The sequence below is a fragment of the Nicotiana tabacum genome, chromosome 5, assembly GCF_000715075.1.
Source record: "Nicotiana tabacum cultivar K326 chromosome 5, ASM71507v2, whole genome shotgun sequence".
In the NCBI taxonomy this organism is placed as follows: Eukaryota; Viridiplantae; Streptophyta; class Magnoliopsida; order Solanales; family Solanaceae; genus Nicotiana; species Nicotiana tabacum.
Window position 1 is genome coordinate 54,831,338 of NC_134084.1, and position 27,975 is coordinate 54,859,312.

General features: G+C 38.8%; 1 protein-coding gene across 1 annotated transcript; it reads left to right on the plus strand.

Moving 5' to 3' along the window:
- Positions 1–262: 262 nt before the first annotated feature.
- On the plus strand, positions 263–27,973 carry LOC107819560 (delta-1-pyrroline-5-carboxylate synthase-like; the record flags this gene model as incomplete). The annotated part of the gene is given in 20 exon segments (NM_001326050.1): positions 263–488; positions 1,004–1,075; positions 1,262–1,365; positions 2,044–2,146; positions 2,278–2,439; positions 3,702–3,979; positions 17,144–17,294; positions 17,377–17,541; positions 17,629–17,706; positions 18,082–18,171; positions 18,420–18,506; positions 18,614–18,700; positions 18,821–18,917; positions 19,029–19,132; positions 19,246–19,321; positions 19,755–19,905; positions 20,041–20,109; positions 20,297–20,363; positions 20,450–20,520; positions 27,681–27,973. Coding segments are annotated over 20 exon segments (2,160 nt in total). The 5' UTR covers positions 263–428.
- Positions 27,974–27,975: the final 2 nt, after the last annotated feature.

The following is a 27,975-nucleotide window of genomic DNA, read 5'->3' on the forward strand; positions in this document are numbered from 1 at the left end:
TAATTTTGGTTAAGTTGAAGTGTCTAGACGAAACTTTATGGATTGTAGGAATCGGAATGACAAACCGAAACAAGTACAAGTATCTCCCACAGTATTCTGCCTAATTTTTATTCCGGTTAACATAAAAGTATTTGAGTATGAGTTGTAATTCTCTCTGAAGTCTCAACTATGTGTTGGATATAGTTCGGAAAAGAAGAAAATAGTCTGTTGGATAAAAGGCAAAATAAGGTAAGTGAAAACAACCTTCCACAACAAAAACAACGTGCTGAGCAATCCCCAAGTTCCAGTACACGCCCGTACAAAACCCAAAATCCCCAAATCGAAGTCGGATTAAGTAGAACTAGAGAATTGGCTGAAGGCAGTTGACTCCACATATTTGTGCTGCCTCTTTGCAGTCTACATTTCTTTCTCTCTCTTCTGAACTAAAAATGGAGACAGCTGATTCTACTCGGACATTTGTCAGGAACGTGAAACGAGTAATTGTCAAGGTCTCAACTTTATCCTCCTTTTCTCCTCTAATTTCTTTTCCTTATTATTGCTTAATCCCTGCATTGCATTTGGCGCTGATTTCCTTCTGTAGAATAATTCTTGTCAGATTGGAAAGAGTCGTCTGTCCTTAATGGAGATTGATTTTAGTTAGCTATCATACTTATGTTTATTGTATGTATAAGGATTTAACTTATATAAAATTTAAGAAAAGAAATGATTTTTTTTGTGATTTTAGATATGCCATAATACTTGTAGGTTATAGACTTTTTCCATTAAGTTAAACTGGAAAGTTTAACTTAAATTGTTTCCAAATTTAAAAAGACTGTCATTCTTTTCGAAACAGATTAAAAAGGAGATAGGGTCATATTAACTGGAACAGAGGGGATAGTTTTTACACTGGCAATGTACGAAAGTTAAAATCATTGTGTATGTTGTTCCTTCTATTCTCTGTCTGTTATTTTAGGTTTTTCTTAATATATTGCTATCAATTTAAATTTTGATGTCATTTTTAAAGGTTGGGACTGCAGTTGTGACACGGACTGATGGAAGATTAGCACTTGGAAGATTGGGAGCGCTTTGTGAGCAGGTGAATCTTATACTCCCTCCGTTTCAATTTATGTGACCCAAATACAGAAATTTGTCATTCTTTTTGCAATGGGATAATAAGAAAATTGTGTCGCATATATTGAAACGGAGGGAGAAATTAGTTTGATTGTTAGTATATATTTGCATCTTCTAAAGCTTACTGCTTTTACTGCAAACTGCATTACAGATTCAGGAGCTTAACTCGCAAGGCTATGAAGTTATTCTGGTGACTTCAGGTGCTGTAGGAGTTGGTCGTCAGCGGCTTAGATATAGGAAGTTGCTGAATAGCAGGTTTCTATCATGTCCTTGCTGTCAAATAAGATATTTACTTAGTAAATAGGTTATAACTAGAATTGTTAATAAACAAGTTTAACTCAAATGTAACTTGACTTATTAGTAAGAGCTAACCTTGACGGTATAGTTGATATTGAATTATGCAAATGAAATACAAACATATCTGAAGTACTCTATCCATCCCATTTTATATGGCTATATTTGATTGTGCATCGGCTTAAGATATTAATTAACACATTATATTAGTGATGGTAGCAGAAAGCATTAAAGCAAAAATAAAAGTTAGTTTGATAGAAAAAATATCAAGTCAGTATAAAATTTGAATAGTTTAATGAATTTGAGTTCTGGAAAATTGTATAAAGATATGGTGTCAATCCTTTTGGGATCTCAATGGAAAGAAGGGTCATATGAACTGGGTCTTAGGTTGTAACTCGTTCATAGATATGTATATTGGTTGTACTAATGATCTGAATAATAAAGTAATGCATTATATATATCCCACTCTGTGAATCAGAAATTACTTGAAAAAGAATCAATTTTTACCTTTTGATTTGATATAGTGCTGAAAGGGTATAAACTCTATCTTTTATCCTCAGTGACAAGATTCCAACGATAGGATTTGAATATTCCAGTATCTGCAATTTGCTACTAACTACCAAGTCATCATATTTGCAGTTTTCTTGATCTTCAAAAGCCCCAAAGTGAGCTTGATGGCAAAGCTTGTGCTGCTGTGGGCCAGAATGGCCTTATGGCTCTGTATGATTCATTGTTCAGTCAGGTTGAAGCACAATTCTTGGAACTTTTCTGTTTGGTCTAACTCTTGATTTGTTTGTCATAACCACATAACTGTCCTTCTTAGCTTAAAGGATTGTCTACTGACTTTTTATTCTTTGTACCATCTTTATACAGTTGGATATGACATCAGCTCAGCTATTGGTGACTGATAATGACTTTAGGGATCCAGATTTTAGGAGACAACTCAATGACACAGTAAACTCTTTGCTGTCTCTTAAAGTTATACCTATATTTAATGAGAATGACGCTATCAGTACGCGGAAAGCTCCTTATGAGGTGTGTCTCTCTGATTTTACACTGTAGTTGCTGTCTTCTTGCCCCTTTTTGTGAAAGTGATGTACTTTCAAGGTTTTGCACCTCTTAAGCACAAAGAAGAGAGAAAAACAAAAGCACCCCGCTAAATGTTTTCAAAAAACTAGTGAAAGCGTTTTTCAAACTCACGTAAGAAGAATGTAAGATGAAAAGAACCATACCACTCGTTCCTACGAAGGAAGAATGAAATAAAAGATAAATCACGTTTTTGAAGCAAGAGCTTAGAAAAACTATTCACCAATATTTATTTTCAGTATATTGAGCCCTTTAAATAGGCCTTACGATGAGTAAAATTGATAAGGTTAAGGAAAACAAATCCTAATTAAATTAGAATAAGAATAACGCGAAGAAAACCTATCCTAACTAAAATAGGAAGAAGAATTCTGGTAGGAATGGACTACCAACTAACAATCCTAGTTTGACTAGAACTATAAATATAATCCTACTAAAACAAGAATTAAGAAATCCTAATATTTAAGGAAAAGAAATCCTAATCTTGAATGGATTCTTGGACTTCTTCAATTTCTTGAGATTCTTGGGCCTCAATTTGACTAAGGCTAATTAGTGTGACCATTTTAAATTCGTGGCCCAATTCTCCAAATCCATTGGCACCTTCATGAACCCAATAGCCTCCATTGCTGTAGAAAACATGGCCTCCACTTGTGCTGCTCTAACAACACGTTTTGAGCTTGTATGTTCATCAGAAAGTTCCTCTCATTAGTAGATAGATCACAATGTTTCTTGCTGTAGGGCTGACCAGTTGCATAATTGGTCAATCCATGCGTTGGAAGTTGGAACTAGAAATCCCTTGAGTAACGTTCATGCATCTGTTTCAAGTATTAACTTCATTATGTGCTGTTATTAACTAATCAAAAATAAAGAACTCGTTTGTTGATTTTACAGTTGACATATACATATATGGTTGTCTGATTTATACTTCTACTCATTAGTTCTCTGTTATTGTTCTCATTGTTGTTTCCTGGGATTGGGAGGGGAATGTATTAAGATAGTGCATGTGACCATGCACGTCATTTAAAGTTGGTTTCTGCCACTTTGGTCCCAAAATTTCATCTTTGCTTTAATGAGCTTTTGCTTGGTTGAATCCTGCTGTTCTCTAAATCTGTAATATGAAATCGAGTTCTAGCAAGTATTTCTAGATATAATATCTTATATCTTTTCATTTCCTCAGCTCATGGTTTTATCGTAATAATGAACACTTCTTGTAGGACTCTTCTGGAATATTTTGGGACAATGACAGTTTGGCAGCTCTACTAGCTTTGGAATTAAAAGCTGATCTTCTAGTTCTGTTGAGTGATGTAGAGGGTCTTTATAGTGGCCCTCCCCGTAATCCAGATTCGAAGTTAATTCACACATACATTAAGGAGAGGCATGAGACAGTGATTACTTTTGGAGACAAGTCCAGGGTGGGAAGAGGGGGCATGACTGCCAAAGTAAAAGCTGCTATGTATGCTGCTTATGCTGGCATTCCTGTTGTCATAACCAGGTCTGATACTAGTATTTGCGTAATTGGAATTTTTAATGTTTATGTGCATCAGTTGTACACTTGTTCATTTAAAATATTCAAGTGTTGTCTTCTTAGTTGAGTGGATAGGATTTGTGATACCTCTTTATATATAGGCTTTGCTCTTTTTTGTCAATAAAAATAATATAACTGTCCAAAGAGAAGCATTTGGGATGACCTTAAAAGTGCAAAAAAAGTCTGAATTAAAAGTTGAATTTATAGCTTTGTTGGGGATGCACAAGAAAATCTGAGGTACCTGACTGGAGCTGAAAGGAAAATGCTGTCATTGAGTCTGTATCAAAGTTGAATTTATAGCTTACGGTAGGAAATGCAGAAGAATCTGAGGTCTTTTACTGGAGAAAAAGATGTCATTGTACTGTGATAAAACATGACAATTGATCTGCTGAAAGCACAAACAGGCACACAAGAAAAAAAGAAGAAGAATAAAATAAAAAAAATAAAAATGAAGCAAAAGCAAGAACAAACATGAGGTAAAACCTATTCTGTATTGCATAGCCTGCATTATGAAGAATGCATTTTGAGTAGTATAACCATTTTTTTTTTTTAAAAAAATCTTGTTATCTTTGAGTGAACTGCTTGGGCAAACTAAATGAGTGGGTTGGGGCAGTTGACTTTTAGGTGAACCTGCTTCCAGAAAATTTGGCTTCTGGTTGTTGATGCTTAATTAAGAAAAGACGCTCTTCAGCAACGAAAGTATGCCAACGGTGGAGAAGTTTGAGCTCTTTATGCTGCCATATTATTTCTGTAAATATTGGGTATATCAAGTGGCTGATATATGCCTGTAATATTTCATTTGAAAATTGATTGAATTTCAGGCTAAGCAGTTTATAAATGAAAAATTAAAATGGGTAGACTTTTTATAAATCTGTCGCATATGAGACTACTGTATTCTATTGTTGAATATTAGTATGCCTCTTGTGACCATTAATGTCCATAGATAGTGAGAAAGGCAAATGTAATAATTTTCTAATTATGCATGGTTAAGGACCTAGCAAGAGTGTTTGTGTGTGTATGTACACACGCATAGGGTCTTGCTAACCTACTACATTGTTGTAGTAAGTTAGCATTGTATACATATTTTATTTCTCCAAAATACCCCCACGTTTTCTTTAATAGTAAAGACATCTTTGTCTTTTAAATCTATTAGGGCAATCATCTCCATTCAGCCAACTTTCCGTCCTCGTGAATCTGTAATCCCGTTTTTGCTGAAAACTGGGAATTCTTTGTTATTAATGCAACAAATGTCCTTTTAGCAATTTATCAATGTTGGGCTTCAATTGTTTTTTTTTTTTTGTTCTTTTCCGAAAAAAAATTGAATCAAGTTTTTAACAAAAAGGCAGAGGACTCATTATGTTCTGATCTGTAATACTAATCCCCATTTTGATTCTAGATCTGTTCAGATCAAAATCCAGCTATGGTTAATCTTCAAAATGCTGGTCAAACCGGCTTACAATGTTGACGAGTAAAACAAGGAAAGAGGATGTAGAGCTTGTTCTGCATCACTTCATCGACCTCCCAAGGCATTGTCTTCCACTTTATCTGAGTAGAAATTGGGGAATTTGGGTGAAATTCATGAATGATTAAGATTGGACTAAAAACCGATATAGAAAATTGAAGGTGCAGCTTGGACTGAAAAGAGGAAGCTTAAGTAGCATTATGTTCGGACATTGGATTCTTACTTACTCATACTAGATTGTTCTTTTGCCGAGTATCCATAAAATGATAAGAGGAAAAAGGTATACAGTTCCAATTTTCTAAAAGTTATGAACAGGTTAGATTTAGACATATAAAGTTCTAAAGATAAAAAATCTCACACAAAAACATCAGATTGCAACTCCTTCATAGATCGGAAGAGGAAGCTAAAGAGAATACTAGAATGAGAAAAAAGGGAGAAGAGTTTGGGTTTAAGTTTTCAGTAGAGGACAAAAATGTGCTTGCTATTAATGTGTTGCTGAACCAAATATGTTAGCAAAACCTTTTATATATATATATATAACCTACTACAACTCTCTCTCGCTATATATATACACACACATATATATACTAGGAACCAATATAATAGCAGTCTAAACCTAAATTAGTAGTAGTTTACTTTTAATTCTAGTCTAAAAGTATATTCTACTTAGAGTAGATGATAATAACCTTCGTACTAAATATAGTTTTTCTCTATGTAAATCATAATAAATATTTCTATTTTGTTCTAGATAAATAAAATGTATTCCTAGAACTATTATAGAGTACAATCTTGTATCTATATTTAATTAAATTCTTCTAGATCTTCGCTTAGACATTGAGCAAATATTTCTATATTGTAGTTTGAAGCAACTATTTAGAAGCAATGTAATGAACTACTACAAAAGGCTAGTCTTCTCATGGAGTTTGAGGAGATTGCAAAATATGAAGAGATAGTATGGAGGCAGAAATCCAGAATATTATGGCTAAAGGAAAGAAACAAAAATTTAAAAGTTGCCTAAAAAATGGCAAGTTCTCATAGAAGATTCAAATACATAAATGATGCAAGATCAAGAAGGCCAGGAATCCAAGAAATTCAAGAAGTCCAAGAATCCATTTAAGATTAAGATTTTTTCTCCATAAAGATTAGGATTTCTTATTTGCTGTTTTCTAGGAATTTGATTCTTGATTTAGTAGGATTATATTTATAGTTCTAGTCAAACTAGGATTGTTAGTTGGTATTCTACTCCTGCTAGAATTCTTTTTCTTTTTTAGTTAGAATATGTTTTACTTAACCTTATTCTTATTTTGGTTTAATTAGGATTAGTTTCCTTAACATCATCAATTTTACTTATTGTAAGGCCTATTTAAAGGGCTTAATATGCTGAAAATAAAGATTGGTGATTAGTTTTGCTAAGCTCTTGCTTCAAAAATGTGATTTCTCTTTCGTTTGATTCTTCTTCCTTTATTCAATGTTTCTTGCAATCTTGCGGGATTGAGGAACAAGTTGGTAAGGTTCATTTTATCTTACATTCTTCTCACGTGAGTTTGAAGAATGCTTTCGCTAGTTTTGTAAAAAACTTTAGCAGGATGCTTTTGTTTTTCTCTATTCTTTGTGCTTGAGAGGTGCAAAATCTTGAAAGTACACCAATTTGGTCTCAGAGCATGTTTCAAGTTTCGAGCCTTGATTTGCTATTGTTCATCATGTCGCCGAAGAAGCAAGTACCAAGTTTGGTATTCTCTTCGATCGATTTGAAATTTAAAATTTAGAAAATAAGAAGTATAGTCCTTAAACGAGACAATAGAAAAATTTAAGTGTAGCTAAATGGCATGAAGAACCAATGGATAACTTTACTGAATTAGGTGAACGCTTGGTGCTTCAAAATCAGCCACCAAGTCTAGCACAATGCCGACAACCTTCACCACCACCACCTCCACCACCACATAACATACCAGTGCTACCGCCATGTCTACCACTTTGATATCCAACAATTCAACAACATAGAGCAAGATATATTGAGGAAGCTGAAGAGTTTGAATTTGACCAAGGCATAAGAATATTGTTAGATAGTTATGTAAATAAGTATAGTTCCACATAGAATAAGAGTAGAGTATGTATTGTATATAGTTATAAAAAAGGTTCATTGTATTATAGTTAATACATCAATCAATAATATAATTTTTCCATTATTTCTCACATGGTATAAGAGCCACCGTGAAATATCAATCGATGTGCAAAATACTAGTGACTCCAGGAAGAAGAAATCAGTCAACCCGCACAGTTTTTCGGTGACTATAGGGTTGTCTACGTCGAAGTCATATTCATTTGTGTTGTGCAAAAATCAATACCACCACGAGGTAAATTAGTCTTCGACGACCGACCGACCCATTTCTCCAGCAGAGAACCACCCACACGCCGTCATGCACCAGAAGAAATTTTCCGGCAATGTTCCGAGTCGCGCCCCGGTGCATGAGACACTTTTCGGCCGTATTTTGACAAAAGTCCTTTAGGACAGTTTGGTTGTCCAGTGATTTCGAGCTTACCCATACTAGTTTCTTTTTATTCTGATCACTTTGCAATTTTTCCAGTAGCATAGTGAGTTTTCAGCAGAAACAATATTTCCTTCGCCTGTTTCAGTGAGATGCAGTTGATTGTTTATGTTATTTGATGATATTTTGATAGACCTCTCTTTAATCTAACGATGTCTTTAGGATTTGATGTATTTGGTTCTAAAAATACGGGTTCTAGAAATTCATGCTTCATGATTACTTCGGAGCCCTTATGGGAAGTTCAGACTATTTAGCTTGGGCTTTCTATGTTGAGTTATGGTGCAAGGGTCAAGGTGTTCAAGATCACTTAACCTAAAAGGCTAGTGAGGGAGCATGAGACACTTGCCGACCATATTTTGACAAATGTCCTCTAGGACAGTTTGGTTGTCCAGTGATTCCGAGCTTACCCGTACTAGTTTATTTTTATTATGTTCATTTTGCAATTTTTCCAATAGCATAGTGATTTTTTGGCAGAAACAATGTTTCCTTTGCCTGTTCAGTGAGATACAGTTGATTGTTTCTGTTATATGATGATATTTTGCTAGACCTCCCTTCAATCCAACGATGTCTTTAGGATTTGATGTATTTGGTTCTAAAAATATGGGTTCTAGAAATTCAAGCTTTATGATTACTTCAGAGCTTCTAGAAATTCAAGCTTTATGATTACTTTGGAGCCCTTAATGAGAAGTTCAAACTATTTATCTTGGGCTTTCTCTGTTGAGTTGTGGTGTAAGGGTCAAGATGTTCAAGATCACTTAACCTAAAAGGCTTGTGAGGGAGATGAAAAGGCCCAAGCATTTTGGGAGAAAGTCGATGCTTAATGATGTAGTATCTTGTGGCGATCTATTGATTCCAAGTAGATGCCCTTATTTCGTCCATTCCAGACATGTCATTTAGTTTGGGAGAAGGCTCGCGCTTTATACACTAATGATGTATCTGATTTCTATGATGTGATGTTACAGATGACAAATTTAAAGAAACAGGAATTGGATGTCTACTTACTTGGGATAAGTACAGGCAGAATTTGAGAAGTTGATGCTCGTTTTAGCTAGTGATGCAACAAGAGCAACAACAGAAGATGTTCTTAGTTTTACACTCGTTGGACTTTCTAATGACCTTGATTCTGTACGCGACTAGATTTTGGCTAGTCCGACTGTCCCTACAGTTGACGAATTATCCTCTCGATTACTTCGCGCTGCTGTAGTAGTCAGTCACCCAGTGATCTCATCACAGATAATTGACTCCTCTGTCCTTGCATCCTAGAAAGTGGAAAATCGGGCATCTTAGAAAATGGAAAATAGACGAGGAGGTCGTTTTCGAGGACCTCAACCCAAGTGTTCTTATTGTAATAAGCTTGGACACACTCGTGAGGTGTGTTACTCTTTGCATGGTCAACCATCTAAAAATGCTCATGTTGTTCAAAATGAGATTTCATGTAATTAGGGGTTTTCTTTAATTGATGGGGAATATAACGAGTTCTTTCATTATCGAGCAAGTAAGCAGATACCTCTACAAGTAGCCTCTGTTGCTCAGATTGATACTTATGTTGTTGGCAATCCTTTGCTTGTGTTTCCCAATCTATTACTCTTGGACCGTGGGTAATGGACTCGGGTGTCTTTGATCATATTTCTTGTAATAGGTCACTTTTGGTAAATATTATTTATTCATAGTCTCTTCCCAATGTTACTTTAGTCATTGGAGTCCAAACAAAAGCAAAAGGAGTTGGACAAGCTAATTCCTTATCCTTCGTCACTTTAGGTTCTGTTCTTTATGTCACTGATTGTCCTTTTAATCTTGCATCTGTCAGTTGTTTGACTCGTCCCCTCCATTGTGATATATATTTTATTGATGATTCTTTTGCTATGCAGGACCGCAATACGGGACATACGATTGGCCCAGGGCGGCACAAGGCCTTTAGTACCTTAACTCACTCAATCCCTCCACATCATGTCCAGTTACAGATCCTCCGAACCTAATTCACATGCGCTTAGGACATTCAAGTTTATCCAAGCTTCAGAAGATGGTCCCTAGTTTGTCTATATTAGATTGTGAGTCGTGTCAACTTGGGAAACATAACCAAGCAATCTTTCCGCGTAGTGTTGAGAGTCGTGCAGAACCTATTTTTCTTTAGTTCATTATGATATATGGGGTTTTAGTAGAGTCAGTTCAACCTTAGGATTTCGTTATTTTGTTAGTTTTTTGATAAAATACTCGAGATGTACTTGGATTTTCCTAATGAAAGATCGTTCTGAGTTGTTTTTTATTTTCCAAAGTTTTTATGCTTAAATAGAAAATTAGTTTGGCGTTTCTATTCGCATCTTTCACCGTGGTAATGCCTTAGAATACTTATCCTCTTAAATTATTCATCAAACATCTTGTCCGTATACCTTTCAGCAGAATGGGGCAACAGAGAGAAAGAATAGGCACTTCATTGAGACTGCTCGCACACTTCTTATTGAGTCCTATGTTGCGATGCGTTTTTGGTGTGATGTAGTTCTCACAACTTTTTATTTGATTAATCAGATGCCTTCATCTTCCCTCCGGAGTCAGATTGCACATTCAATATTTTTTCCTCAATCACCCTTACTCTCTTTCCCCCCTCGTGTTTTTGGAAGTACATGCTTTGTTCATAACTTATCTCCCCGGAGAGATAAGTTAGCTCTTTGTGCTCTCAAGTGTGTCTTTCTTGATTATTCTCGAGTTTCAAAGGGATATCGTTTCTCCTTACCTCACCTTCGTAGGTACCGTATGTCAGCTGATGTTGCTTTTTTGAGTCTCTACTCTCGACCTTACTTTACCTCCTCCGACCACCTTGATATATCTGAGGTCTTTCCTGACTTTTGATGAGTTTACTATAGCTCCTCCTACATCCTTAGTCACAAAAGTCTTACTCATACTGACCATTGAGGAATCTAGTATTGCTCCTCCTAGATCCCCTGCAGGAAGACCACTCTTGACTTATCGTCATCGTCCCCATCCAGCATCAGGCCCAGCTAATTCATGTCCTACATCTGGCCCTGCTCCTACTATGAACTTATCTCTTCCTAGTCCACCAATTGCACTTCGGAAAGGTATACAATCCACACTTCATCCTAATCCACATTATGTCGGTCTATGTTTTCTTCGTCTGTTTATCACCCTATTATGCTTTTGTATCTTCTTTGTCCTCTGTTTCAATACCTAAGATTACAAGTGACGGCGTTGTCCCTTCCAGGATGGCGACATGCTATATTGACGAGATGTCTGCTTTACGTGCAAGTGGTACTTGGGAACTGTTCCTTTTTTTTTCCCAAGTAAATCTATTATTGGTTGTCGTTGGGTTTTTGCAGACAGGATAGCCAGATTGATCAGTTTAAGACCTGCCTCATTGCCAAAGGGTATACTCGGGCATGATTACAGTGATATTTTCTCTCCTGTGGTTAAAATAACATCAGTCTGTCTCTTTTTGTCCATGGCTGTTGTCGCCATTGCCCTCTTTATTAGATAGACATTAAGAATGTTTTTCTTCACAATGATCTTGCAAATGAAGTTTATATGGAGCAACCACTTGGTTTTGTTGCTCAGGGGGAGTCATAGTGGTCTTGTATGTCGGTGGTGCCGGTCACTCTATGGTCTAAAATAGTCTTCTCGAGCCTACTTTGGTAAGTTTAGTGCAGTTATTCAGGAATTTGGCATGACTCGTAATAAAGTTGATCACTCTGTATTTTATCGGCATTCTACTTCAAATCTCTATATGTATTTGGTGATTTATGTTGATGTTGTTATTACCGGCAATTATCAAGTGGCATTACTAAGTTGAAACAACATCTCTTTCAGCACTTTCAGACTAATGATCTGTTTACATTAAAGTATTTTCTAGGTATTGAGGTTGCTCAGTCTAGGTCAAGTATTGTGATCTCACAATGGAAGTATGCCTTATACATTCTTGAGGAGATAGGAATGCCGGGCTGTAGACCCATTCACAATCCTGTGGATTCGAATTCTAAACTTTCGCCAGGACCGGGGGAGTCACTTAATGATCCTGCAAGATATATGCGGTTGGTTGGTTAGTTAAATTACCTCACAGGTACTAGATCTGACATTTCTTTTCCTGTGAGTGTCGTGGGTTAGTTAATGGGTTCTCTCTGTGATAGTCATTGGGATGCAGTTGTTCGCATTCTTCGGTATATAAAATCAGCCCCACGCAAAGGATTATTGTTTGAGGATCGAGGCCATGAGCAAATCATTGGATACTTAAATGTTGATTGGGCAGGATCACCTTCTGATAGACGTTCTACATATGAATATTGTATTTTAGGAGGAAATTTGGTGTCTTGGAAGAGCAAGAAACAAAATATGGTTTCTCGGTCTAGTGTAGAAGCAGAATATCGAGCAATGGCTATGATAATTTGGATCAAACAGTTGCTCAAAGAGTTGAAACGTGGTGAAAGCAGCCAAATGGAACTTGTGAGGGATAATCAAGCTACCATTTTTATTGCACAAAATCTAGTGTTTCATAAGGAACCAAAAACATTGAGATTGACTCTAGAGAAAAGATACTCTCAGGAGATATTACTATAAAGTTTGTGAAGTCGAATGACAGCTTGCAGATATTTTCACTACGTCCCTCACTGGTCCTCGTATTAGTTACATATGTAACAAGCTCGATACATATGATTTGTATGCACCGACTTGAGGGGGAGTGTTGGATAGTTACGTAAATAAGTATAGTCCCACATCGAATAGCAATAGAGTATGTATTGTGTATAATTATAAATAGGGCTCATTGTATTATAGTTAATACATCAATCAATAATGTAATTTTCCGATTATTTTTCACAAGTACCAAGGGCCCAATATGATAAATATTCAGATAATCAAGGGAGTGAAGAGGACAAAGCTGACGAAGACAATATCAAAAAGACAAGGAACATGCATTGGATCCATAAATTGAGGATTTACTACCAAAGTTTTATGATGATTCATTGGAGTATCCAGCCTTGTATGTCATTGACTTTCCGTCTTTCAGAGATGCTCAACACAATGTTGACTTGATTGTTGACTCTATCATTCCAAACAAGTCAGCATATTGCGTTAATCCTAAAGTCCATAAAAATATGCATGAACAAGAGGAAGGATTACCTAAAAAAGAGTGGATAATGGAGAGTTTGAGGTATATTGGAGGAACAAGATGTCTTCACTTGATAAATATATTTGGCCATCATCAAAGTGAATTTTGGTGTATAACCATTGCAATTGATGCATTCCCAAGAAAAGCGCTGATCTCTATACTTAATTCAAAGCTAGACATGGAGTTGACTAAGTTTTTTGAAGTTTTAACACCAATAACTTCATATTGTAAGTTGAAGTTTGATAGTCAACATAGAAAGATTACATGGAGAAGGCTTAATAGAAAGTTAAAACTTAGAAAGTGGGATTTAGTTCGACCAAATGCAAAGTTCACTTACAACATGAAGAAGCTCCATAAATAAGCTAGCAAAATGTAACTTGAAACCTGGTGAGTACTGGGTCCCCATTCCTTAATATAGCAAATCTTGCACCATCTATGGAAGTTGTTAGACTCGAGGAGGAGTCTTTTTCAACCAGGGGGAATGATGCAAAATCAACAAGGCCAAGAATTTAGGAATTCAAGAATCCATTCAAGATTAGAATTTCTTCTCCATCAAGATTAGAATTTCTTCTCCATCAAGATTAGGATTTCTTATTTCCTGTTTTCTAGTAATTTGATTCTTGATTTAGTAGGATTATATATTTGTAGTCCTAGTTAAACCAAGATTGTTAGTTAGTATTCAATTCCTACTAGAATTCTTTTTTCCTTTTTAGTTCGGATATATTTTTCTTAACCTTATTCTTGTTTAATTAGGATTAATTTTCCTTACCATCATCAATTTTACTCATTGTAAGCACTATTTAAAGGGCTCAATATGCTGGAAATAAAGATTGGTAATTAGTTTTTCTATGCTCTTGCTTAAAAAACGTGATTTATTTTGTATTTCATTGTTCTTCGCTTATTCAACGTTTCTTGCAATCTTGCTGGATTGAGGAACGTGTGGGTGAGGTTTCTTTTCATCTTACATTCTTCTGACATGAGTTTGAAGAACGCTTTCACTAGTTTTGTGGAAAACTTTAGCAGGGTGCTTTTGTTTTTCTCTCATGTTTATGCGTGAGAGGTGCAAAACCTTGAAAGTAGATCAGACATCTTGGTGGTTCAAGGTGTGACCATTATTAATCTGGACGATATCGAAAGGGAGGTTATAGCCTATTATCAGACCCTATATGCTGAAACAGAATCTTGGAGGCCTGAGTTCAACAAAATGCATGGGTCAAGCATTAGAGAGGAGGAAAGGGAGTGGATGCAAAGAGACTTTGAAGAACAAGAAGTAGTGGAAAGTTTGAAATTATGTGAAGCAGACAAGATGGATACCACTTAGAGACCAATACTTCATGGAGAAAGGTTGTGTGTAGTTTGACAAGACTGAATAGGGGTGCACAAGATCTGTTAATAGTCCATATGTGGTGGGTGTTGCAATTTTGGAATTCTCTTGTGGTTAACACTAGCATAAAGGTGGGTAATGGAAGAAACACTTTATTTTGGAGTGATAATTGGTTAGGACATGATCCACTTAAAGAGATGTTTTCCGAATTCTATGGTATTGCCACCATACCCGAAATTAAAGTGGAAGAAGCCCGGGGACAGCATGGCTGGAATATCACTTTTAGAAGAGGGTTCAGTGATTGGGAAATGTCAAGAAATGCTGACTTCTCTAAAGCTTTGGAAGCTTTCTAGGGTCTCACAGATCATGTAGATACCTTACTATGGAACAAATGTAAGAATTGGAGCTACACTTTCAACTACGCCTATCTTGTGCTTTCAAGTAAAGGCCAGCATATTGAGGGATGGTCATGGAAGAATATGGAAAGCTAAAGCTCCTTTTAAGGTGGTCTGTTTCTCATGGCTGGGTAGCAAGAGAAGCATGCTTGCCTCAAGAAAACCTGAGAAGAAGGGGATTTCAGTTATGTTCTAGATGCCTGTTATGTGGTAGAGATCTGGAAACAAACAGCCATTTATTCCTGCATTGTCCTATCACTAGGCAACTGCGGAAATCGTTCCTTAACATTGTGGGCCTCAGATGGACCATACCTGCAACTACTGAGGAGCTTTTGAAGTCTTGGAATAACAATGGAGGTTCACTTAGTCTGAAGGCATGTTGGAGGCTGATACCTGCTTGCATTTAGGGGACAGTATGGAAAGAGAGGAATGCATGAGTTTTTGAAGATAGATATAATCCCCTCCAAAATATCAAGATGAATTGTATTCTCTTGTTTAATTATTGCTGTAAGGAAAGTCATGTAGAGAATACAGAGTCCTTGGTTGACATGTTAGGCTTTTTGTAACTTCGATGGATCAGTTTTGATTTATCCACCTTGTACATATGGTTTTCTGCATTGCCTTAGTGCTTTTTCTAATATATTATTACAAGTCTCAAAAAGATTCGAGGTAACAATAAATCAGCCTATAGAGTGAATATTTTAGTCATCGTAGGAAAAGTGCTTCTAGTTATGTATGATAACACTTTGTAAAGTTGCTCATTCTAATGCATTTTAAGCTTTGATAATCCTAATGTTGTAAGTTCAATGGTTGGAAAACTTAAAAATTTCTATTCATCCACCCAAATCTAGGATTCTAAGAAGATGGGTGCACTATTACAAAGAGGTGAATCTAGAAGTTATATTTGTAAGTTATTGCCCTGAACCTAAAGGTTAAAATTATAGGTTAATAGGTTAAGTTATAGGTCAATCTATTACCATTTAGAAATTATAGCTTGAAATTAAAAAAATGTGTGCAATTTTAGAGATTTTTAACATATATACCTATATTCCATATCAAAAATATTGGGTCATTGAACCATGTTATATTATCCACTGCTATTAGTTTTAATTATTTAAAAACTTGCTATGACAAAAGGAGATCAAGGATTTCAATGTCTTAGATATGGGGATTTTGAATGAATAAATTAAATTAAAAAAGAAAGAAAAAGAAGAAAATACTTAATTAAAATACAATAGGGGACACTAGATATGCCTTCAAACTGAGATTTAAACCTCTAGTTCACTTGTAAAGGTGCACCCAATAATCATTGCATCACAGGACTCTTTGAGCTAGGGTGCACACATGTATATTTAAGCAATTTTAAAGAAATATAACATTATTATAAATGATATAGAGAGACGAGTATGGATTCATGTGCCCCATGCTCCAACACATAGATACGCCCTTGCATCCACCAACAGATCTGTTAACACTTAACACATTCTGGAGAAGACAACCTTCGAATCAATTTAGACTGTTCTCTAATCCTCAAAAACAGATTCCTGCAGGTTTCTTTTTTGGTAATTAGCCTTTGTTGTATACAGTTTATCAGAAGTCCTACTACAATTGAAGATACTTTATGCTCTCTCTTCTAGTCCAAAAAGAAAATGTTGGGTGCATTAACTGCTAAAAGAGATTACTCTATTTCATCCTTGGACTTTTACCTTGGAAATATAAAGTTACTGTCAAAAATGTCGACTATGAGCTTAGCTAGAAAGAATAACTATGTTCTGAAGAACTTTTCCAAGCTGTGGCTCAGTGGATGAAGCTGGGATAAAGATCATAGGAGACCACGGTCTGAAATCCAGCAGAGGCCAAGTGGACAAAGTTACCCTAGCCTGTATGTGTATTGGTGGGAGGATGTAATTCAGCAGAGGCCAAGTGGACAAAGTTACCCTAGCCTGTATGTGTATTGGTGGGAGGATGTAATTACCCGGTGGAATAGTTGAGGTACGTGCAAGCTGGTCCAAAACACCAATAAAACACCATTGCTATTTAAAAAGAAAAGGGTGGTAGCAGAACAAGATGGTGATAGTAAGTGGTTAGGTTGAAGACGAATGCAATAAAATAAGGCTGAAAAACGAATGCAAATCAGTACATGAGTAAAACGTATTATATGCAGCAAAGCATTGTTCTTTAGATGTTCAGTGTGAAAGTTGATTTCTCTGAGTTTCTTACTCCCTTCACCTAAAATTTCTGCTGATTCTCTCTCTCTCTCTCTCTATCCGTCTGTGCGCGTTCACGGGGATAAGTGGCTTCGCTGTCGATAACATCATTAAAGTGCTACATGGGGAATGTATCGGCACCCTCTTCCATCGTGATGCCAATAAATGGGCATCAACTGGAGAGATAGGTGCTCGTGAGATGGCAGTTGCCGCAAGGGAATGTTCCAGGCGGCTTCAGGTATATCTAGAGAGACATCTGGCTGTAACATTTTGTAAACCGCATGGATGTGAATATTTATTCTTGGTTCCTTCACCTCCAGGCACTTTCTTCCCAAGAAAGGAGTAAAATGTTGCAGGATATAGCTAATGCATTGGAAGCAAATGAAAAGGCAATCCTCGCTGAGAATGAAGCTGATGTGGTTGCTGCTCAACAGGCTGGATATGAGAAGTCTTTGATATATCGGCTGGCATTAAAGCCAAGAAAAGTAAGAGCGTGCTCACTTTGCAACTTAGTCTGAATGATCATGTACCTTTTTAGTATTCTTGCTGAAAGGGCTACTTCTTTGTCATAGATTTCTAATCTTGCAAATTCAGTTCGTGTGCTTGCTAACATGGATGAGCCCATTGGTCGCATTTTAAAGAGAACGGAGGTAAGCAAATCACATCAAATATATGTGGCATAAGGTAGTTTTTATTGACATGAGTAATAGAGAACAAATTGTGAAAAAGAGTCTTGTGAAGTACTTATTTAGGAAAAAACTTCTGCACTGTCAGACGATTTAGTGGGTACTGTACTATGTCCATTGACAATTATATTTAATGGTATAGCCAAAGCTATTTTGTTGTTGTTGTTGTTGTTTTGTTTCTTAGCCATGAAAAGAACTGGGCTGACTTGTTGGAATATTGGGAGCAACAGAGATGTCAATTTGTAACTAGAAACCTTTATTGATCAGTGTTCAGTTATTAGCCTTTAGTTTCAGAGTGAGATGTTGATTTAATGTCTGGAATATTGTCGTCTCGTCCAGGTTGCTGATGGATTCATCTTGGAGAAATCATCATCTCCATTAGGCGTTCTATTGATTATTTTTGAGTCACGACCGGATGCACTTGTACAGGTAAGCAATGCTGGCAAAAAGAAGTTTTCCACTAGCAGGAAGGTTCTGCTGCATGTCCAATATAAATTAGTAGGGTTCTCTTTTTAGTAGTTATGAAACACTTTTTCTTTACTAATGGCGGGGACAATGGTGATTAACATATGTCTGTCTATGTAAACTTCACGGAATTCTCTGCATGCTTGAATTGCATGTCCTTGGATTATACCTTTACAGTTCACAAACTCGTTGCACTTTTTTTGCATGACTAGATAGCTTCTCTAGCAGTCCGAAGTGGGAACGGCCTCTTGTTGAAAGGAGGAAAGGAGGCCAAAAGATCAAACGCTATCTTACACAAGGTTTAACTGATAGTTTATGTTCTCATACACTCTTTACTGAAGCTTCACGTTTCCATCATTTCATGTCCAGCTTTGTCACCTTCTCCTCTTTTTCTTTTTTGTCTTAGGTGATTACCTCAGCGATTCCTGGAACTGTTGGTGAAAGGCTTATTGGACTAGTGACTTCTAGAGAAGAGATCCCTGAATTGCTCAAGGTACCTGCCAAATATGTTAAATGAGAAACGTATATTCTCCCTCTCTTTCTTTTTTAGGAAATCATGACCTACACTGGACATGAGTTTGGTTCTTAGTTTTTTTTTTCTTGCATCCCGCAGCATGATGATGTGATTGATCTTGTTATTCCAAGAGGTAGCAATAAACTTGTTTCTCAAATTAAGGCATCAACAAAAATTCCTGTTCTTGGCCATGCTGGTAATTATGTGTTAATTGAGTATTGGTTACTTGTACATGCTAGACTCAATCTCTGCTTTGATGTCACGGATTGTTTTCCTGCGATGGTCATATTACTATGTTTGCTTCCAGATGGAATTTGCCATGTTTATGTTGACAAGTCTGCTGACATGGATATGGCAAAGCGGGTTGTTGTGGATGCAAAAACAGATTATCCTGCAGCCTGTAATGCGATGGTAGTTTGTTATACTTTTTCATAAAACAGTGTCCAGTTTTAACCAGGTAGTTTATTGATTTCTTTTCTTTTTGTTTTTTTGCAATAAAATTGTTTCATTGCTTTCCCTGGTAGGAAACACTTCTTGTGCATAAGGATTTGGCAGAAAATGGAGGTCTTAATGACCTGATTGTGGAACTTCAAACAAAAGGTAGAACTTCTTTTTCAAATTCCTTGTGTAATTAAAGCTTCTATATGCTTACTGTGGAGTCTTGACTTGAAAGTAGGGAAAATAGAATCTGAGGGTATTTCTGATAGCAAAATCTGCTTTGTAATGATTATTTTTGTTAATCTCAGTTTAGCGTTGAGTTGCATCACCCACGAAAACACTCTTGTTGTTGAGGCTCATCTATAATGAACAGCTATGTTGCACGGACTCTCTAAAATGCTGCCTAATAGTTTTCACACAGTTTTGCGTACTAATCATTCTGTCCTAATAGTTTTAGAATATGGTAAATGCTGTCTTTCCTCAACATCCTTTTTTTTGTTGAGAAAAGTGACTGACTATCCTCACATTCCTTGGCCCTGAAAATAAAGTTTAGTTAGATTGAAGAAATGTGAACTGATGTTTGCATTTGTGGCAGGGGTTTCTTTATATGGTGGACCAAAAGCAAGCTCCCTGCTCAAGATTCCAGAGGCGCGTACTTTTCATCACGAATATGGTTCACTTGCTTGCACTGTGGAAGTTGTTGAAGATGTATATGCTGCAATAGATCATATACATCAGCATGGAAGGTGTTATGTTTGCCTAACTTTTATCTTTTACAGGGCTGCATTATGATTTTTTTCTTTTTCAAATTATTTCATATTGGAACTCTTATACTATGCAAACTTTTGCAATCCTTATTTTTATACCTAACTCATTGGCAGTGCCCACACTGATAGCATTATTACCAAAGATCAGGAAGTTGCTGAAATATTTTTACGTCAGGTTGACAGGTACATTCTCATGTTTTCAACTTCATCTTTCTTTCATGACTGATGAGTAGTTTCTTCAATCTGATATACTAAGACCTCTGGAATTTCATTAATTTCTGATAGTAAGTTTTGCTCATTATTGTTTCATTTAATTGGGGGAACTAGTACTACCATCCCTGTTTAAACATGTTTGATCTTCACTTTTCAGTGCTGCTGTATTTCATAATGCAAGCACAAGATTTAGTGATGGGTTCCGCTTTGGACTGGGTGCAGAGGTATATAATCTATCAGTGGTTCCAAATTGTCTTTTGCTATCATAATTTCATATTTGTAAGTATCTTGATTGCTTTTGGGTGAATAGGTTGGGATTAGCACAAGTCGTATTCATGCTCGTGGCCCAGTTGGAGTTGAAGGGTTGCTAACTACGAGATGGTATATTTGTTGTCAACTCTCTTTTGATTTCAATCCCTGTTTTCTACATCATTCTGGCTTTAAGTCCTATCTGGAAAACTACCACTCTTGAGACTTGAGAGATTGCCCTCGGAACAAGAGACTTCTCAAATCTCTTTGGCAATTCATGTATCCCATATGATAAAAGAGAAAATAGAAGTAAAGAAGATGACGTTGTCAGTTAAATCCCTTTATGTTAGTCGAAAATGAAGTCTCTCAGCTTGACCTAGATCCCATGTGTTCCCTATAAGAGATGTCCTCCAGCTTTATTGCATTTGCTACAACTTCTTGTTTATCTTTTTGTCTGTTTGCTGCATGAACTTGGTTACTCCCTCTGTTCCAGTTTATGTGAACCTATTTCCTTTTTGGTCCGTTCCAAAAAGAATGAACCCTTTCTAAATTTGGTAACAATTTAGCTTAAAGTTACAACTTTACCCTTAATGAGAAGCTTTTATAACCACACAAATACTCTGGGCCCCATTTGAACTTGTTTAGGACCACAAATTCCAAAAGTCTTCATTTTTTACTTAAACTCCGTGCCCAGTCAAACAGGTTCCCATAAATTGGAACGGAGGGAGTATTAGTTATTACTTCATTACAGGATCACATCTGACTGAACTGGCCTCACTTTAGTTTTTTTCTTGACCAAAACCAGTCTTTTATATCAAGTGTAGCCAGATCTCTGTGCATAATTGCATATCCAGCCTGCAGTCCATTGCCCGGTAGTTTTTCTACTTGGCAAGATTTGGATGCGGTAGGCCAAAGGACATACATCACAAAACTCCTTAGCTAGTTCATATCGTTTAAGTAATAAGTCCAAAGAGTTTGAACTTTTAAGTTCTTGAGCACGGCTGTCGAGTAAAGTCAAAGAATTACTATATTTCCCTCGACCAGAAAGAGGTACTACATTTCTGCTTATACATTGAAAAGGTGTGTGTGTGTGTGTGTGTGTGTGTGTATAGATATACCCTTCTCTGTTTGTGCCTTCTTCTATTAGACACATGCTTTTATTGCATGTTGCACATAAAGCCCGGCAAACGCTTGACTTTTTTTCTTTCTTTTTGCTTGGAAAATACTGGAAAATCACACGAAAATGGATGCGTAAACGATCATCTCTGACTAAAATTGGAGATGGAGACCTAATATCAAGAATCTACTCTATAGTTGCTGTATGTACTTTTTTGCCATGAACTCTTGATTCTTATCAGAAATCTTTCTTGACTCTCTTCTTTAGCAGTGTTATGAAATAGGCTGGTAAGACAAATTTCACTTAGATTGACTGCTATTCAGGAGGCATGAATGCTTTATCCCCAAAGTGGAAAAAAAGAGATCAGAGGCATGAATTTGCGATGGTTTTACTGGGTGTATGGCATGTGTAAGAGGAAGAGTTTAGTAGCTGTACAAAATTTAGGCCAAATACATAAGTGGCCACCTAAAATTGCCACAATTTTTCATGCACTTCAACTAAGGCTCTTTCCTATTAGACACTTAAAAATATATCTAAAATGTGTATTGAGCACTTCATTGACAATCAGTCAAAAAAACAAAGCGAGTGTAAATTCACTCGTGGATCATGTGGCAAATCGACAAACGGGATGAAGACATGTGTTATTTCGACCCAAAATAATTATTAGAAATATACTTTGAGGAATTTTTTAAAATAAAAAAGACTATTTTCACTAAACAACCCCCCCCCCCCCCCAAATCCCAATTGTCTTCCCCGCTCACCCAAACCCCGGTTCAGTTCCCAATTCCCCCCATTCACTATTGTTGTAACCTTAGCCTTGCTTCATCTCTCATTTTGATTACAACTGTAAACAGCTGCTACAACCAGTCTGAGCAAGCAACAACCAAAAAATATCCGACCAGCAGCGGCCATTGAAAAAAACTCGAGCCTGGTCCAAAAATTTATTCTCCGGCAACCTGTACAACGAGCTGACCCTTTGTCTCCTTTTGTTCTATTCTCTCCTCATTTCAGATGCGCATTAAAAAATCCATGCACCTTCAAAATAATATAAGAGAACCATTGAGTTTGACCGGATATCTTGCTGGCGATTCCAGTTCCGTCAATGACAACGAGAGCTTTGACGGCGCTGATGATGAAGAAGGTTTTGAGAATAAGCTGAAGGAGATTTTTTTAGGAAATAAGGTGTACGCGGCGAAATCAGAAGACTTGATTTCTCGCTATCAAGACATTTCGAAACCATGCCCCGGGACCTCGAGGGCGGGAGGCCGCGATCGAGGTCTAGGGCTCGGGGTTCGTCGAAGCCCGACTCGGAAGAAACGAGGAACGAAGCCAGGACAGAGGGGGAAGCCCCCTAGGCACATGGCTACGTCTGACAGGCCCGACCTATCCGGAGCCTATGCTGAGGCATCACGTCTAGCTGTCCCATCCCTGCATCTTTACATTTAATGCATTCTGTACCATACTGTGTTCCCTCGCCTATATAAGGGGAACCCATACCTACCTTGTAAAGGGTTGATGTCGCTCCATTCTCTCCACAAGTGCAATAATATTTCTCTCTCCCTTTTCTTCTAAGTTGTTCGCTCTCACTGGCCCGAGGCCGCTTTAGCATTTATCATTCTCTTATTTGTTCTTCACTACTTTGCTCAATATTGGTAACATAGAGCCTTGCTCGATCATATCCCTTGCCTGTTATCCCATTCCCGAGTGCCCCCGATAGTTCGAGATCGATTCTAACGCCGACCCCGAGGTCCCATCGACCATCTATGCACCCGGGCAACAGCCCCCCTTCGGTTTGGTTACTGCCTCTTTTTTAACTCGAGCTCTATCGTTAAACTTAATATTCTTAGCATCAACTGCTCTAAAAACTAGCTCGGGAATGGATCACGTATTTTTAGAATTCCATTTACCCTTGCTCGAGCCAAATCCTCCGAGAGAACGAAGGCCCTTGCACCGACCTCCTCGAGTACCTCTCTCCGGGATCTACAACGAACATATTCCTCGATCCTCTTCTCCCGGTCGAGGGCTCGCTTTAGCTCAGCTTGGGCATCAACAACATCTTTCGTACGAATCACCATCTCACGATCAGCCCTGGTTTGGCTTAATGCCGCTTCTGCCCGGACATCAATTATCTCGGCAAAAGGGAGTTAGCCTTGAGGTTAGAAAGGAGCGAAGCACGTACTACAGGAAGTTACGTGCTCCATCAAATAACTCTCATAGTTCGAGCTCCAATACGCCTCATATTGCCAATGCTGCAGCTCAACTTCCTTCTCCTTGCTAAGGAGCCCAAGAGATTCGCCCTCATCCATAATTTTCTGGAGCTTGGCCCCTTGACGGAGCAACTCAAACCTAAGCCTATCACAGGCCTGCACAAGGTTCAATAGAGGGAGGAGGACACATGATACAGGGAAACTGTGCATAAACTCACCACAAAGTGAAGCCGACGGACTTCCTCGAAGTCAGAACACACTCCTGTTGATCCTGCCCCCGCTGCCCCAGAAGAACTGACCTCGGGCACGACATGTTCGCTCAAAGGAACCGTCGGCCGAGAGTCGGGCACTCCGGGAGTAGCAGACTCGGGCGATGCCCCTTCCTCGGAAGTGTGAGCCCGACCAACACCACTAAAGGCTCCGTCGCGCCATGGGTGCCGATCCCTCTTATTGCCGTCGTCCCTCGGCCAACGATTCCTTCCCCTCTTCAGAAAAACATTGCCTCATCCCAAGGAACCACCTGATATCTGCAAACGGCGAATCCAATGCAAATGAAAGGGGAAAGTATTACCTCGGGTATACGAAGGCAAGACAAAGGCGGCATACGCACATACCTTGGTATTGTGCCCCCCATCTGGTACGAAGCACAACTCGCCACCTGCGCTCGCCGCTGGACGAATGGGTCACCAGCCTCTGGACCCAGCCGGGCAGATCATGGACTTCACCCGGCATCCACGAAATTGCTGCAACAAGGGAGACAACATTATTACTCAGCTGGTTTTCGCTATATGCGGAATCTGAAAAAGCGCCAAACGCCTCACTCACGTGCATGATTCCACCCTTCGGGAAATGGCAAAAACTCCACAGGGATAATATTGGTCGTCCGGACTCGGACAAACCAACTGGCCCACTCTCGATCCTCGCCTTCCTCGTCATCAACAACAAAGGGCGTGGACGAACGACACCTTAGAGTTAGCAGGCCTCGATGATGAAAGGATCGATATAGCCTGACAAGATGGTCAAGCGTGAATTCAAGCCCGGCTTTCTCCGCGAAGAATCTTGTCATCAATGCCGTTCGCCAAAACGACGGATGAATCTGTGCCAGGGTAACCCGATACTTCGAGCAAAAATCAAGCACAACCCTATTAGGGGGGCCAAATGCGAAAGGGTATAGGTATACACTCAAAAATCCATCAGTGGAGTCCGCGATGCCCTCATCTAGGGAAAGCACCTGCAGTGTTATCCCCTCGCTCCACCCGCAGTACCTCCTTGCCATCTCCAGGTGTTCCTCTCTTATCAAGGACGTCGTCTCCAAAGCAAAATCCCTCGGTTCCTGAGTATCAGGAGCAGCGGCCCCCCTCCCCTGTCGGATCGGCCCCGAAGTGGTTTCCATGACTATGGTGAAACTAACAGGTCAGGGCAAGGGTGCACACCAACACTTTTTGCGCCTAAAGAGACGAAGTACCCCGTGCCAAAGCAGAAAGGCGGCTATCTAAAAATAGTGAAGTCTTGCGAAGGAGCTGAAGCCGCCCCACATATATGCGAGAAGCAGCGACGATTCGCCTGCCCGAGGCAAGCCCCGAGAAGCAAACAACCTCGAAACAGATCGACGGATCGGTACCCGATCCAGAAAGCACCCTTCAACGAGGAGTCAAGACTCGAGGGGCCATTCATATTATCTCCAAGCTCGAGGCAGCACTCTACATCAAGAACCCCCGGCCCAAAGAAGTCGGACCTCGGTAAGCTTTAAACGCCAACACTCGACGCAAGGAAGGCACCTGGTCTCGCGATCCCCTCTTTCTGAAAAGAGGAATAAACAATGGAAGCTCCGATCGCGAAAGCTCCACGAAGGTCCGAGGAAGCGACTAAATATAAGTAAACTCCTCATCAGAAGTCAATCCTATACATTCTAAAAAGGTTATCTACATCAAGATCAATAGGGACCCCCGGGTACCCAAAGATGACCGTCATCCAAGATAACATTCCCGAAGGCCCTGGAATTCGACGCATGATCTCCAAACAACTCGGAGGGCCTTGATAGCTCGGACCTATCAGATCAATCCAAGATTGATCCGAAGCACGACGATGGGTTCGGAGGAGAGCCATGTCGATCAGCAGAAGATCAGAGTGAACGCTCGCGCTCAAGTCAGATATCAACAATCAACGAGTAAAAGAAGGCATTCAAAGAGCCTCGAAGGGCATGAGAGCATACAGAAACAAAGCAAAGTAAGGAAAGCAGAAGTCAGCAAAGTATATTCTTATTCATAAAAATTTGCGTACAGGCAGCGAGGGGTCATTACATACAATTATCATAGCCAACGAAGGCACTGGGATAGGAAAAGCAAAGCCAAGGCACCCCCATTTATAGGGGATTACAACACAGTCATCTAGGCTTTGGAAGACTGACCGACGGGCGCAGTTAATGCGTCCATGGAAAACCGAACCGACGGCGATACCTGCACATTGGAAAGCAAGAATCAAGGAGTGCAATGAATGAGGTCGAAAAACACGAGCCCGTGGATGCCCCATCACCGCGAAGCTTACGCCAGGGGTCGCATCATCGATATGGCATCGCCAAAAGAAGCTCGAGGAGTCAAGTGTAAGAATCATTTCCCATCACTTCGTTATGGGAAACGCGGAGACTATCTGTTCGCAGCGAAATCAAAAGACTTGATTTCTCGCTATCAAGACATTTTAGAAGCATGCCCCGGGACCCCGAGGGCGGGAGGCCGCGACCGAGTTCTCGGCCTCGGGGCTCGTCGAAGCCCGACTCGGAGGAAACGAGGAACGAAGCCAGGACAGAGGGGGAAACCCCCTAGGCACATGGCTACGTTTGACAAGCTCGGCCTATCCGGAGCCTATGCTGAGGCATCATGTCTAGCCGTCCCATCCCCGCATCTTTACATTTAATGCACTCTGCACCATACCGTGTTCCCTCGCCTATATAAGGGGAACCCATACCATTTTGTAAGGGGCAGATGTTGCTCCATTCTCTCCAAAAATGCAATAATCTCCCTCTCTCCCTTTTCTTCTAAGTTGTTCGCTCTCACTGCCCCGAGGCCGCTTTAGCATTTATCATTCTCTTATTTGTTCTTCACTACTTTGCTCAATATTGGTAACATAGAGCCTTGCTCGATCATATCCCTGCCTGTTATCCCATTCCCGACTGCCCCCGATAGTTCGAGATCGATACTAACGCCGACCCCGAGGTCCCATCGACCATCTATGCACCCGGGCAACAGCCCCCCTTCAGTTTGGTTACTGCCTCTTTTTAACTCGAGCTCCATCGTTAATCTTAACATTTTTAGCATCAACTGCTCTAAAAACTAGCTCGGGAATAGATCAAGTATTTTTAGAATCCCATTTACAAATTTAATTGTTGTTACCATTTTCACGGTAAACATAAGGAATGATTCTTTGTTGTTCTCCTCGGTCTTGTGTAATAAATGAAATTGGAGATAAAGATTAGAGGATGGTGAAAATGATCTCAAATTAAAATTTCTCTGAGAATGGTGCTGGTGGAATTGGAAAGTTTGTAAGGAATGATTCTTTGTTTTGGTGCTTAAGTGGTACTGCTGGCCAGTCATCGACGATCCTGAGTAGAGTGGCCGATGGGTTTATTGTGGTTTTCTGGTGAAAAGTTAAAAAATAAAATTTTAATTAAAAATAAAAATATTAGGCTCATCACGCACTCAAGAGAACTGTTATTCACATAACATGACATCTCATCATTTTGTGTTTAATAGCACACATTTATTGAAGTTGGGAGTGCCTAATAGGAAAGAGCCTAAGTTGAAGTGCTGACACACATTTACCTGTGCTTTTTCAGCCGTTTCTTTCTTGATTTCTTATAAAGGAATTTGTCTTTGTCAAAGTTTTCTTAAGGCCGTTTAGTTAGTTTCCTTGGGCATAACACACTTACATGCATTTTGTTGAAATTATTTAGCCAATGCTGCAATTTTCTGTAGGCTTGCGAGGGGAACTGGACAAATTGTTGACGGTGATAAAGCAGTTGTCTACACTCACAAAGACCTTAGTGGGCTTGAGATTGCATAATTGACAGCATTGGTTGTCCAGTTATGTTTTAGGAAGATCTTCTGTTGTACTATTGGATGCGGGTAAAGCAGGTTTGATGCTTACTCTCTGTACGTTCCAGTCATGGATCGACTTATGATCATTTGCATGCTACAGGCCAAAAGCACTGTAATATTATTTTGTATATCAAAGTTTCACTGCTGCATAGGTTATAACATGTTGCATTAT